The sequence below is a fragment of the Lathyrus oleraceus genome, chromosome 7 (assembly GCF_024323335.1).
Source record: "Lathyrus oleraceus cultivar Zhongwan6 chromosome 7, CAAS_Psat_ZW6_1.0, whole genome shotgun sequence".
NCBI classification, from domain to species: Eukaryota; Viridiplantae; Streptophyta; class Magnoliopsida; order Fabales; family Fabaceae; genus Lathyrus; species Lathyrus oleraceus.
In genome coordinates, this window is record NC_066585.1 from 539,774,952 (window position 1) to 539,789,753 (window position 14,802).

Consider the following 14,802-nt stretch of genomic DNA (forward strand, 5'->3'; position numbering starts at 1 on the left):
TTGATATTTACCCGCCATATATGATAAGAATATTTTTAAAATTTAAATAGTATATTTATTATTTGATTTGATTTGATTTAATTGAGATCCAAACTCTATAAATTAAAATCGGTTACTTATTATGAACAATAATATAGGGTCAATCCAATGTCAATCTATTATTAATTGAATTTTATATAGATGTAATTTTGCAATAACACGGTGGCATATTGAATCTTATACCGCTGTTTTCAATAGTAATAAGTAAATGACATTGGAATTAGTTAAAATAATTATTAAAAAAAACTAAACAAAGCATGTACCAATGTCTTTGACGCATGCTGCGCCATTAGGATTGACACTTTAGTGCAAATAAATAATGCATGTGCCACAGACATTGTCTTATGCTCTGATCGAGTAATTTTTTTTTAATTTAAAAAGTAATTAATTTGATAAATAATATAATTATTTTAATATTTAATTTTAAAATAGCTTATTTTTAAAATAAAATTCATTAATATCGTTAAAAATAAAGAATTTGAGACCAACAAATATTAAAATATTTGAAAAGTAAAAATGATAGGTATTATAAAGTTTAGTAGAGTGAGAGAAGCGACAAAAACGCCTAATCCCTAAAAATTGTTTGGAGAACTCACTACACAAAACCAACAATGGCGTCACCGGCAGCAACCATGGGTATCGCCATGACCGTAACTTCACACTTCTCAACCTCTTCTCGTCTTCTCGCTTTCCAACCAAACCTTATACCACACAAACGCCAAACCAAAACCTTTTCAATTTCAACCAATCGTAAAACCACCGTAACCGCCTGCACCGTGACTACCGCACCACCGGCACCGCAATCTCCTGTCGACGACGACACCGTTAATCTCTCTGGTTCTACTCGAACTGTGACCACTCTATTCGGAATTGCGGTTTTGTGTATCAAAGCTTTTGTTAACATTCTTCCACCGCCGGAACTATGTTTATCGATTGGAACTTCGTCGTCGTCGCTGTTCTTTGCTGCTTTTGTGAATAAGAGTACTCGGGGTTCGCTGAGCACGCCGTTGACGGTTGTAGCGGCGGGATTGAAGAAATGGTTAGATATTTACAGTGGTGTTTTGTTGGTTAGGGTTTTGTTGAGTTGGTTCCCAAATATTCCGTGGGAAAGACAGCCACTTTCTGCAATTAGGGATCTTTGTGATCCTTATCTTAGTTTGTTCAGGAACGTTATTCCCCCTGTTTTTGATACTCTTGATATTAGTCCTCTTCTTGCTTTTGCTGTTTTGGGAACTCTCGCTAGTCTCCTCACTGTTCCTGTTTAGAACTACCCTCACAGGTACATCATCACTTTGCATCTTTTTTTTTAATCTCTCATTTTCAATTGTATATAGTTTTTATTTGATTGGATTGAATTTTATATAACTATTCATTTTTTATGTTGACTACTCCCCATGTTTAGTTATCACTTATGAAACTGAAACTAGAATCTACACTGACACGCAGACGCTGGTATATGAGAATATGGAAATGCATAGACGCGGTTAATAATATACTCGACACTGACACATACATGCGGTTAATAATATACTTGACACTGATACATACACGCGGTTAATAATATACTCATATACTCGACACTGACACTTAGGCGCGATAATATGAGAATATGGAAATGCATAGACGCGGGTAATAATATACTCGACACTGACACATACACGCGGGTAATAATATACTTGACACTGACACGTAGACACGGGTAATAAAATGAGAATATGCAAATGCTTTATTGTAATCACATGTGTTAGTTTCTTTCAAATAAGTGTGGGACACTACTGATTATACATATTGATAAACCCCAAACAGGGAGGTGTTTTATTGTTGTAAAAAAAATCGGTATAGCGCCGCCAAACTGCTATTGTTTATAGAAATTTGGGGTAGTCAATACCAAAACCTACACGTGGCAAACACTATCTATCATAAATATTGAGTAAGCCCTAAATTTTGTCATCACCTATGAAACCCTTGCACTAGACTCGACACTTACACGTAGTTGATGTGGTTTTTTATTGCTATTTTGATCAAATTGATGGGGTATCCAAACATACGCGTAGTTACAATAACTCACTTCGATAATAACTTAACGTGTAGATACTGATAATAATTTGAAACCGCGGAAGGGAGTTTGTGTAACTACATATATGTTTGGGTGTCCATCAATTTGATCAAAATTGCGGTCGAAAACCACACCAACACAAAAGCTCCAAATAGTTGTTTCGTTATTTCATGTTTTATTTTATTGCATTAGGATGCCAGATTCTACTGCATTGTGGTTTTTAACTTGATTCCAAACATATTCTACATGTGTTGGTGTGAAAAAGTCGTTCTAACACATGTATACACCATTGATTATACATATTAATTAAATCCCAATTTTATTTATCATCTATGAAGCACATAAATACAGATGCTAGACGCCAATAATAATTTGAGAAAATGTAACCACATATATCGAACACTAGACACCAATAATAACTTGTGAAAATGTAACCATATGTCGGCCACCAGACATAACTTCAATATGAAATGTCTTTTGTGCTACAAAGGTTATCACTCTTTCTCCTAGTTAGTTAGTCCTATAGGATTTGACAATAATAAGTACTACTATGATGTTTTATAATAGTTTGTAATGTTTTTGAAAAATCTTTCCTGTTAGTCTATACTCTTGTATATTGACAGCTGACAACGTCTCAGGGACTAACGTGACAGGGGTTTAGCAAAATTTTAGTGACTGACTACTTATGAAATATTGGATACTAATTGTTTTTAAATAGTTTAGGGACTATGTAGGAGGGATTGGTACTTGAAGTCGAAGACGAAATTGAGGGTTTACTATCGTATCTTGCGTATTTGTGCTAGCCATTGAGTCTGAAAATTTCCATTTGCTTAATAGCTTATTCTATCATGTGATTTTGATTCTTATATCTTCTATATGTCTATAATGTTCTCTCTTCATGATGGTAGAATTTGACATTTTTATGCCATTTTTTTCCTTCTAAATTGGTGATGTTGCACACAATCTTCACTACTTGATTCTTATGTCTTGTATTGTGATTTTTAATATTTTGGATGTTGCTACTGTGGTTGTGGTTGGATAGGTGTGGGCTACTCGAGAATGTTTTCATGACCGGCAAAGCATCGCCTTCCATAGTTTTGGCAGAATTTTGAAAAACAGGTTCTTGAGAAGCATAGGATTAAGTTTGGTTTCTCTATACAATGTAATTTTTCAGATTGATATATTTTGGTAGTTATGCATGTGGTTATGAAAGTCGATGGATTTTCATTTTCGAATAATGTATGTTGTGTGTTATTATTGGGTTGGATAGTTTAGTTGTGTATCTTAATTGAAATTCATTGACTATGAGCTCTGCCCAGAGTTTGCAAGCTAGTAATCTTGCTCTGGCATAAATATAAAATACATGTTCGATATTGGTTATGAAAATATTATGCACGGTGAATGTTTTGACATCTATGCCAATTTCGGTTTAGATAATCAGGTTTCTCATTTGAGTTCAACTTCTAATATGATCCAGCTAATCAGTTCGAACACTGATTCATGCATCTAAAGTTGTGATATAATCGTCGAAAACTTGTCAAGCCGTGTGGCTTCGATAACGGAGGGGATAAGGTAGAGAACAACAAAATTTGCTCTTCCATGCACTTATGCTAGAAAATTTGATTTTTGATTTTGTTATGTAATTTGTGAAGGACCATCATTCATTTGAATTACATGTTATTACTTGAATTTATCTTTCTATGCTCATTAGGCATGAAAGTGGCTTTTTACTCACTACTAGGCTTGAATAAGTATATGGACGTTTAATGACAAGATCATGAGAATTTCTTTTCTTACTCGAAATTTCTTGAAAACCATAAAAAATGTTCTTAAGGGTTTTAAAATTCAGAACATTGTGTTAAGTGTTCAAATTTTAGAATTTGAACTTTTTTTATAAGTTATTTTTTTCTGGGTTGAAATTTTTTAAATTCTAGAATTTGAAGTTGTAAAATAGGGACCAATTCAGAGAAGGATGTATTTATATTCATTATATTCTTACATCCTTCCTTGTTGTTTGTTGATGAAATTTGATCTAATTTATTTTTGTGATGGCTCGTTATTCTTGTCCATCTTTCAATAAAACTATATTGATATTTTTTATTAGAACATGATTTTTTTTAATGTTACTTAAAAAGATAAGTCTTTTTTATTTAATTAATATTATTTATAATCCAAATAAATGATATCTTTAAAAGGTTTTTTTTGTCTTTTTAGAATAATATTTTTTTAAAATAAATGATATTTAAATGTCTTCTTGTTTTTTTGTTTTTGTTTTTTCATAAATAAATGATATTTCTTGAGTCTTAAATGGAGAAATAGATGGAGAAATAAAAGGTGATTAAATAATTAAAATTTAAGTTGGGTTTTATTTAGTGAGATAAGAGTTATGTTGTTGATAACTTTTTACAAGCTCTTGTATCGTACACTCATTGTGTTCTCTACTTGGACGATACACATGGAATCCAATTCCCATACACATTTCATTCTTGATTTTCCTTTCATTCATTATTCTATTCTATGATTTATAATTTTGGATCATAGCCATTTCAACCATTGTTGTCAGAAATGATTAGTTTTATTTATGTGAAATATATTTGCTGCAGAAATTTGTTTATGCACGGTCCTATCAATAATCAATCATTAGTATATAGCAAAGGGATGGATTTTGAAAAAGTGTAAACATTTAAGAAATAGACTATCACAAAAAAAAAGTATTTGAGAATGTCTTAAAATTGATCTTTCTCCTTTTATTTTCAAACTTAAATTTTACATGTCCTAATTCACAATCTTTAAATGGCAAGTTGCAAAACAAAATGAATTGAAGCATGTAAAAAAGCACTTGATCCAACAATCATAACAAGTAATTTCTTTGAAGATAAGCAACTAGTTGTCTTACTCCTACATCCACTGCTAAATAATTACAGCAACCACTAATTCGGTTCTATTGGATTTGATTTTAAAATACATAGAATTTATCTTATATTTTTTTAGGTTAAATGGGTGTTTGGTTTTTATAAATATATTATATTTTATTTAGTTATTTTAATTTTTTTTATTGACTATTGGTCATTCAAATAATTTACACTAGTAAATTTGATTCTTAAAAGCATTAATAGTGTATTGAAGAAAAAAAATCTTTTAACACGATTTTTCGGTCAAATAAAATAGTGGTTAGAAATCACCCAAATATTTTATTTTTAGTGTTGGTATATTAGGTGAATAAGATGAAGATGGAAGAAGAGAGATAAGAGAGAGAATAACAAACTTTCACTATTTTTATAAAACGGTTATAACAAATGATTGCACATACATTATAGACACTACACACACTCAGTACTACACACTGTTGTATATATTGTTGACAACTACACTTGTTTATATACACAAACAATAATGCAACGTAGGCAAAATGCTAACCTACACTAGTTAGGTTAAGTTTAACAAAAACTAATACCATTACTACTATTGAATATGAATTATTTTTAACACCATCAATTAATTCATATGTAACTGCTTCTTGGTGCTACAATGCATAACTTCTAGAACTCCATTATGAACTTGGCTTCTCAAAAAATGATACTTAGTCTCAATATGTTTGCTTCTTCCATGCAGTACCAGGTTTTTGGTAAGATTGATTGCAGAGTTGTTATCAATCATTAATTTCAGAGGTTTATGTACCTTGATCTTCAGATCCTGTAGTAGATTCAGCAGTCAATCAGCTTGACATGCAACCAACCTGCAATATATTCAACTTCACGGGTTGACAAAGCAACAACTAGTTGTTTCTTGGAACACTAAGAAATAAGATCTCCCAAATACTTAAACAAATATCCGGAAGTACTTGTTTTGTCAACTCTGTCTCCACACCAATCAGAGTCTGAGTAACACATCAGCTCTAAACTAGTTTTTTCTCCATAAGGGAACAAAACTCCATACTTCCGAGTTTTCTTAATATACCTCAGAATCATGACAACAACTTGGTAATGTGACAACTTCAGTTTACTCATGAACCTATTAACCATTTCAACTGCATAGCAAATAAAAGGTCTGGTATTACACAAATATCCTAGAGATCCAACCAACTACTTGAAAGTTGTAGCATCTACATCATCACATTCAGGATCAGAATCCAATTTGTAATTTGTTTATGAAGGTGTGACCGCAACCTTAAAATTCAGCAGCTCGAATCTTTTCAGAAGCTCAAGTTCATACTTTAGATGATGCAAAATGATACCCTTCTAAGAGTACAAAATCTCAATCCCTAGAAAACATATCATATTTCCTAGATCAGTTATCTCAGAATTATTCAGCAACACCTTCTTGAACTTAGCTATCTCATATTCACAACTTCCTGTTAGCAATATGTCATCAACATAGAGACACACAAGAATCATACTGCATACAGAATAATGATGAACATAAACGTCATACTTCATCTCACACTGTCTAAATCCTTTGAGCTTGAAAAATGAATTAATTTTCATACTCCAAGCTTTAGGAGCTTGTTTCAGTCCATACAGTGCTTTATGTAACATGTACACCATCTTTTCCTGCTTCTTTTTTAGAAATCCAAGAGGTTGTGACACGTATACCTCTTATTGCAATGGATCATTCAGAAATGCAGATTTCACATCTAAATGTATCAGACGCCAATTCTTGTTAATATTGCAATCACTAGTTTGATTGTTTCATGTCTCGCTACAAGAGCAAACACGTCAAAGTAGTCTGACCCAGGTTTCTGTAGAAAACCTCTTGCCACTAACCTTGCTTTGTGTTCGCCAATTGATCCATCTGGCTTTAGTTTCACCATGAAAACCCATCTGAAACTGATGATTTTCTTGTCCTTTTGAAGCTTAGTCAACTCCCAAGTCATGTTTCTTTCTATAGCCTCAAGTTCTTCTTTCATGGCCTTCAATCATAAGTTCTTCTTGAGCATTTCCTTCAGTACTCACTAGTTCATAGTCTACTAACATGACACATTAAATAACTTCTCCTTCAGAGTCTATTTCAGTATCTTGCACCATGTCAAACTCTACAAACCTTCTTGGAATGTTTCTGATTCTTTGTGGCCTATGAACTTGTTCAGAATCTGTTTGTAGATGCATTTTCGTAACATATGTATAACAGTATTAGAAGCAGAAATCATAAACTTATATTTTGACAAAATAAAATTATCATTCATAACATAAAATAAGCATTACATATGTGATTTCAACATAAAATAAAACGTTACATTTTAATATCCAAGTAGATGCTTCAACATTTTTCACAGTATCTCTAGCCGATCTTGAAATCGTCGCTTCCAACTCGGGCATAACTTTTGTTTTGAAATGGAAAAATATATTCCACATAACCCTTACATCTGCATCCGTCTTGAGCTCAAAATTGTTGAACTCAATCTTCCCTTCATTGTCAATCGACGGTGAACGATACTCGAGCTTGACATTTTTTCGATTGTTTCTGTAAGGTAGGAGATTATGGATTCCGTATTTCAGATATGCAAAAGATGGTATACTCGTTGAGCTTAAACTTTCGCCCGAGTGTCGCCCTGGAGAAAGAGACATTTGCGACATATCAGATGATGTTTATTTGTGACATTTGAGACATTTTCTATTTATGTGAAAACAAGATTAACGTGAGCAATGAGGCTTGAAATAAATGATATTTACCTGAAATTCCAACTTCTTTTTACCCCCTTTGATGTGATAAAACACAAGATTGAAGATTTGAAGTGAAAATATGGCTTGAGAATAGAAGAGTTTTATATAAGGGTTTGGAGTGGAAAACAAATATGGTTGTGTGATTATGCAGTTTAGTGTTTTATAAAATTATTTCGAAGATGCATCTACGAAAATATCTGACATGCAAAGTTGACAGAAATTTTAAAATTCCGCCCAAAACTTCCGAAGAAGCATCTTCGAAATATCTACTGATTTGATCAACTATGAATATATTTATTGAAAATACCCGGAGATGTATCTCCAAAATATCTTTTAGTATTAATCTAAGGTGATACTCATTTGATGCGCTATAATGTTGGTGCATATTACGTAAGAAGATGCATCTCTAAAATCATCTATAAAACCTGAAGAACAATTTTGATTTTCTAGTATTTTTCCACTTCATAGGATGCATAAAAAATTCCCTACTTTTTTTTTTCGAATTACAAATGCAATCCAATACACTTTTTGAATTTTGAAAGTGCTTAGTTGGGCCTGACAATTTAGTCCAGTAGACAATCAACATCAATGTTATTCAAATAAGTGAAAAATAATATTGTTTTTTCTTAAGCATAAACAATAGTCTTTTTTGTCTATATTGTTGCTTCCATGTTAGCATAAATTTCAATGTCCTTTCAAACCATATAAGTAAAACAGAAATACTTTTAAAAATATGGTTAGAAACAACTATACGTTAATACAAATATGTATTAAAATTGTGTTGAATGAGTGAGACAGTAATATTCTAACAATACTATAACAGAACATTTTATCTCAAGTTTAAGCAACCATTTTTAATAACATATGCTTCATATCTAAAGATTGTAAAATTCTTCAAATTATTACTTATTTTAGCATCAAAATCATTTATCGAGGTTGATAAAGACAAAACCCCCAAAAGTAATGAAATATGTTAAGTAAATCTAAGCAAGAAAAGTTGTCCATACACATACACAAAATTGTATAACAAAAAAATATACATTATTTTCATTAAAAATAGTAGGAAATAATTACCATTTAAAGGTGTCTTTTGTGTAACACGATGTATTTCTTTTGTAGGAAATAATTAATATAAATAATGTACTAATATGACTAATCCTTTTTAACTACTACAATAATTTATTAGCAAAAAAGATAAACTAAAAATTGAATTTTAAATCACTGTTGGAATGACCAAATTACTGTTAGCATGTCACAAATATGGTTTTAAAAATAATTAGGATAATTATCAAACTGTTTTGATGATTTTTCGATAATAATTAATTGATTATATAAAAGCTTTTTACTCTGTTAAAATATTTTCTTCAACTTTATTTATAATAAAAGATTATTGTTTGACATACTAAGAAATTATGGGGTGAAATTTGGTGACAAATGAAAATGTAAGATGACTTTAAAGCATTTTATAAAAATAAAATACAATAAGTGTTAAGATAAGAGAGTAATATAAAAAAAGAGATAAATAAAAAGTGTGGTGATTTTTTCTTTTTGAAAGTAGTAAATTTTACTCACATATTTAATTAAATTTTATAATAACATCTTTTATATTATTAATTATTTTTGACGGGATCATTTATATTATTATACTAAATTTGTATCTCTACTATACAATAATATCTCAGTTTTTAATAATAATTATAAGATATTTTTGAATTTTTTCCTTATCTCTTTTTATAAAACCCGTTTCAATTTTAAGTATAATTTTTTTTCAAATATGTCTTTATTTATATTATATATCTTTCTGTAATCTATAATAAACACTTTTATATAAACATTAATTATCTTTTCTTATAAAAATAAATTGTAAATTATATAAATAATCAATAAATTTAATATTTTAAACAATTTTTTTAATTCACCTAATTTATTCTACCAAATCTTATATTTAAGAATATAAGTAGTAGTTTTAAAAACACATTTATCAACTCAAATTGTTAAAATATATAAAAATTGCCACAAACTAAATAATATTAAAATAGAAAAAAATAATCTCCAAAAACCACACAACATTCAAATTAATAAAATAAAACAAGAAAAAAATACTATAAATATAACAAAACTTGATAATATTTTTTGTATCTGAATATGGTATTAAATTGAAAATTATCTCTCAATTTTTTAAATTAATTTAAAGATGAACACTACTCCTTTTATCTCAAAATAAGAGTATTTCTAGAAGAAAAAAAATCCTAAAATATTTTTTTTTATGTTTCAATGCAATATTAATTAATTTATACCAATTTTACCTTTAATAATTATGTCTACACTATTTTTAAGATATTGCATCATATAAATTTATGACAACCAACAATTTTGTAAAATTATTATATTTAATTATTTAATCATTATTTTTCTTAATATACATATAACAGCCTTAAAAGATTTTAAGAAGGTGTAAGTATTAAATAATTATATTAGGAAAAAAAAGAGTGTGATGATAAGAATTTAAATTTTAATTGCCACATAAATCGTCTTCACAAACAAATGAGTAGACAATAGCTGAAAGATCAATTAGCATCACAACAAAACCATTAACAAAAAACAACTAAATAAATGAATTAAAAACTTTAAATTAAATAAAATAAGATCTAAAGATTTATTTATAAGAGAGAATATTTTTTATTTTAAATTTAATTTTGTAAAATTGAATTAAATTAAAAATTCATTCTAATATAAAATCAAATCTTTTTGAAATTTATTAGATTTAATTATGAATTTATAAAACAAAAAAAATGTAATTATTATTTTTTATTTCACCACAATATCTTATTTATTTGATCGATTAATTTTATTCGAGATTAATTTTGACATCAAATAATATTTTTTTTTATCGCTGATGCAAAATATCAAATTATAATTCTCTTTATTAAATTTAACGTCAATAATCATTTAATCAACTAACTATTAATTAAATAATTTATTTTAACAAAAGAGGAATTTATCAATAATCAACTAACTATTAATTAAATAGTTTATTTTAACAAGAAAGGAATTTGTTGGGCGTTGTAACTATTTACTATTAAAAGTATTAAGAGTAATTAATATTTTTAGTAAATAACCTATTAAGATTAAGATTAATAAATGAACTAAAGTATTGGAATAGTGTAAGAAAGAAAAAAAAAGTATTAATAGGTGTTAATTAATTAATGTCGAAATAAAAAAACAATATGTTGCTTGGTTTGGTGGTTTTTGCTGGACAAGACAACCTACCAGTTGTTGCAGTACCTGTTTTTGTTTTTTAAGAGAGAGAAACTTTTTTTAACTTTTATACTTCTTCTTATTTTCATTTCTAGAGAGAGAAACTACTTCAACTCAACTCTCAACTCTCAACTCAACTCTCAACAACAACAACTAACTAGTGAGAGAAACTATGGGATCTCAATCTTTCATTTGATTTCATTCTCTCTTCTTCAATCTTCAATCTCTTCAGGTACTAAACTCAAATGGGCTTTCCCATTTCATTATCTTCTTCATAAAGTCTCTTCCTTTTCGATAGATCTTCTCTCATTGCATTTATATTCATCAAATGAAGTTACCCTTTTGAAAAAAATCATTTTTTTATTCTTCTTGAGTGCTTATCAGATTATGGATTTTAGTGTTCTTGTTTTTACATTGTAATTTGTATTAACATTTTGATTTTTTTTTGTTTTTTTTTTAATACAAATTTTGACCCAATAATGATATATGAATGGATCTCTTAACAAGTTTGCATTTTGAAGAAGATCCATCACTTCAAAATTTCTCTTCCCTTTAGATCTACTAAGTTCTAACCATGTCTTTAATTTTGTTTTGGATGGTGAAATATCACTATCTTTTCATTTTTCTTCATTGTTACTTAATTATAGTTTTAAGGGTTTCTTTAAACACACTTAATAATTAAAATTCAGTATATTTTGTTTGTATGTTTACTTTAAGTTCCCTTTAAATTATTCTACTTGTATTAGTTATGGATTTTGTTGTAACTTCAATTATAATTTATATTCTTCTTTTGTATTTTTGTGTTTGACAAACCCAAATTAAATAATTAAGTAACTCTTTGATGTTTAATCAAACCCAGCATTAAAATTCTCATAGTTTTATTTGCAGTTTTAATCTGGTTTCTTTGAGTACTGCAATCGGCGAAGGGAACTAGTTTGTTTGGGCTGATTTGCAAAGACGTGATGGGTTCGAGATTCCCATCTCATCAGCTCAGCAATGGTCTGTATGTATCAGGCCGTCCTGAACAGCCGAAAGAAAAGGCTCCAACGATGAGCTCAGTTGCCATGCCTTATACGGGCGGAGACATCAAGAGGTCGGGAGAGTTAGGGAAAATGTTTGATATACCTATGGATGGCTCTAAATCTAGAAAATCAGGTCCATTAAATAATGCTCCTATAAGGACCGGATCATTTGGAGGCGCTGTTTCGCACTCCGGACCAATTATGCAAAACGCGGCTGCCCGTTCTGCTTATGTCACATCAGGTAATCTATCTGCTGCAGGCATGTCCACTTCAGCTTCGATGAAAAGGACGAACTCTGGTCCGTTGAATAAACACGGGGAACCGGTCAAGAAGTCGTCTGGTCCTCAATCAGGTGGTGGTACACGCCAAAACTCGGGTCCAATACCTCCTGTTCTTCCAACAACCGGTCTGATTACATCTGGCCCGCTAAACTCGTCAGGGGCTCCAAGGAAGGTGTCTGGTCCATTAGAGTCTTTAGGGTCGATGAAAGCGCATAGTGCTGCTGTAGTTCATAATCCAGCTGTGACTACTCTCAGTGTGGATGATGAGTATTCCTTCAAAAAGAACTTCCCTAAGCCGATATTGTGGTCTGTGATTCTGATTTTTGTTATGGGATTCATTGCTGGTGGCTTTATTCTCGGAGCTGTCCACAATGCTATATTGCTTATTGTTGTAGTAATTCTTTTTGGTGCGGTTGCGGCATTGTTCACTTGGAATAGTTGCCGGGGAAGAAAAGCTATTGTTGGTTTCATTTCTCAGTATCCAGACGCAGAGCTAAGAACTGCCAAGAATGGACAGTTTGTGAAGGTTTCTGGGGTATGTAATTTAGTATTGACGCATACGTGTATAGTACGATTAATTTAGTATTGACGCATACGTGTATAGTACGATTAATTAAGCATATGTAATATATGCATAAACTTTTGAAGGTGGTTACTTGCGGGAATGTTCCATTAGAGTCCTCCTTTCAAAAAGTTCCAAGATGTGTATATACATCCACTAGCTTGTATGAATATAGAGGATGGGATTCCAAAGCAGCTAACGCAAAACACCGCCGTTTTACCTGGGGACTTCGTTCGACAGAGGTAAGCAATCATCAGTTCTATCTTTTCTTTTTTGATTGCCAAGTTTTATTTGGCGATGGAAGTGATATCTTTTTCTATTTGATTGAATGTGCCTTGCTTATGTGAATAGTTTACACCGAAATTAATACTAATCACATGATAAATACACAAATACTAATTTTCCTAACTGCATGTTACACAATGTGGGGCTAAACCCACCCTCTCCACCCCAACGCCGTGAAGGTGCCGAAGGATGCAATGACGGCAACCTAAATGCTGCAATTAGGCGGAATTTTCAACAATAAGTATGCATATATTCAACTAAAAGGCAAAAGGAAATCGAGTTTGGGTAGTAATTCTACCGAGAAAAGGACTGATACAAGTGTGTTTTCTCAATTGATACGATTCACAAGGCAGATTAGACAACTTGGGGAGACTAAGTACCATTCTCTATACTTTGACTAGACTAGATATGGCTCTATTCTGTGTGTGTAGTCATGACACGGCAGTATTGTCAATGCGCATTGCGAAAAGTACTGGTTTGTTCAAGTTATTACGCTATGGAACAGTGCTATAATGTCGATAGACCTTTATTCAACAAATTTTGTACTAAATCGCGTATTGCCAATTAAGTTCAAATTCCACTATGTTATTGCCACTAGTTACCAAATTTATGACAGAGCAATCATTGGAATGGTTGGAGAGCTTGAAGAAACCACAGAACTCAAGTCCGACACCAATTATTAGTAGCCCTACAAATCTGATGTTATGATAGCATTATAGTTGTTCCTTTACGGAAAGTCTTGGATTCAGATTCAAATCTCGTTTAACATTGACTAGACACGCCTGTATGAGGATGCGAATTGTGTATTTTAAGAACTTTTGCCGATTAATATATGAAATTTGCAGCTCTTTTTATATTTTTCCTTTCATTTTTATTCAATGCAGAGGCATGTGGTGGATTTTTACATCTCTGATTTCCAATCGGGATTGAGAGCATTGGTTAAAACAGGCTTCGGTGCAAGGGTGACTCCTTATGTTGACGATTCGGTTGTAATTGATGTAAATCCAGAGAATAAAGACATGTCCCCCGATTTCCTTCGATGGTTGGGGAAGAGAAACCTTTCAAGCGACGACCGTGTTATGCAATTAAAAGAAGGGTAAAATACTTTCTACTAACATAAACACTTGCGAGACTGTGACTGTTACTGAGAACTTATGAAAATAATTTATCATCACGATTATCCAAACAAGTTACTTATGCTGGCGATGATGTTTTTGCAGGTACATAAAAGAAGGTAGCACGGTTAGCGTAATGGGAGTTGTTCATAGAAACGACAACGTGCTAATGATTGTGCCTCCGCCGGAGCCTCTAACAACGGGGTGCCAATGGGCGAAATGTATATTTCCAGCGAGTCTGGAAGGAATTGTTTTGAGATGCGAAGATACGTCGAAGATCGATGTGATTCCAGTGTAGTTATGGGGTGGTGGTTTGTGTTTTGTGAAGCATATATATGTGTTGTTGATCTTGCTTGCTACAATGAATTTCCTTTTACTCCTCCTTAGTTTTGTTGTATAGCTAATGACCATTCTTATTCGTTTATTTTTCTCTTTAAGAATTTCAAACTTTTTGAATGGATGGATATGATGATCAAGATTTCTTATAGTCACAAAGTAAGTAATGTATATTCATTTCAACTTTA

The 14,802-nt window shown here is 31.1% G+C and overlaps 2 protein-coding genes across 3 annotated transcripts; both read left to right on the forward strand.

Annotated features, from left to right (window-relative positions):
* Positions 1-565: 565 nt before the first annotated feature.
* Positions 566-3,481, forward strand: LOC127101029 (ylmG homolog protein 1-2, chloroplastic). Its single transcript, XM_051038339.1, has 2 exons — positions 566-1,318; positions 3,138-3,481. Exon 1 carries the CDS (start codon positions 651-653, stop codon positions 1,302-1,304), a length of 654 nt encoding a protein of 217 aa, XP_050894296.1. The 5' UTR covers positions 566-650; the 3' UTR covers positions 1,305-1,318; positions 3,138-3,481.
* A 7,533-nt stretch (positions 3,482-11,014) lies between these two features.
* On the forward strand, positions 11,015-14,802 carry LOC127101110 (uncharacterized membrane protein At1g16860). Of its 2 annotated transcripts, none has more exons than XM_051038443.1 (5): positions 11,015-11,245; positions 11,902-12,851; positions 12,965-13,120; positions 14,048-14,259; positions 14,384-14,802. In XM_051038443.1, the coding sequence occupies exons 2-5, from the start codon at positions 11,976-11,978 to the stop codon at positions 14,574-14,576; spliced, it is 1,437 nt and encodes a 478-aa protein (XP_050894400.1). In that variant the 5' UTR covers positions 11,015-11,245; positions 11,902-11,975; the 3' UTR covers positions 14,577-14,802. The 2 variants fall into 2 exon arrangements, with proteins under 2 accessions (XP_050894400.1, XP_050894401.1); XM_051038444.1 differs by having other exon boundaries at positions 11,037-11,245; positions 11,890-12,851.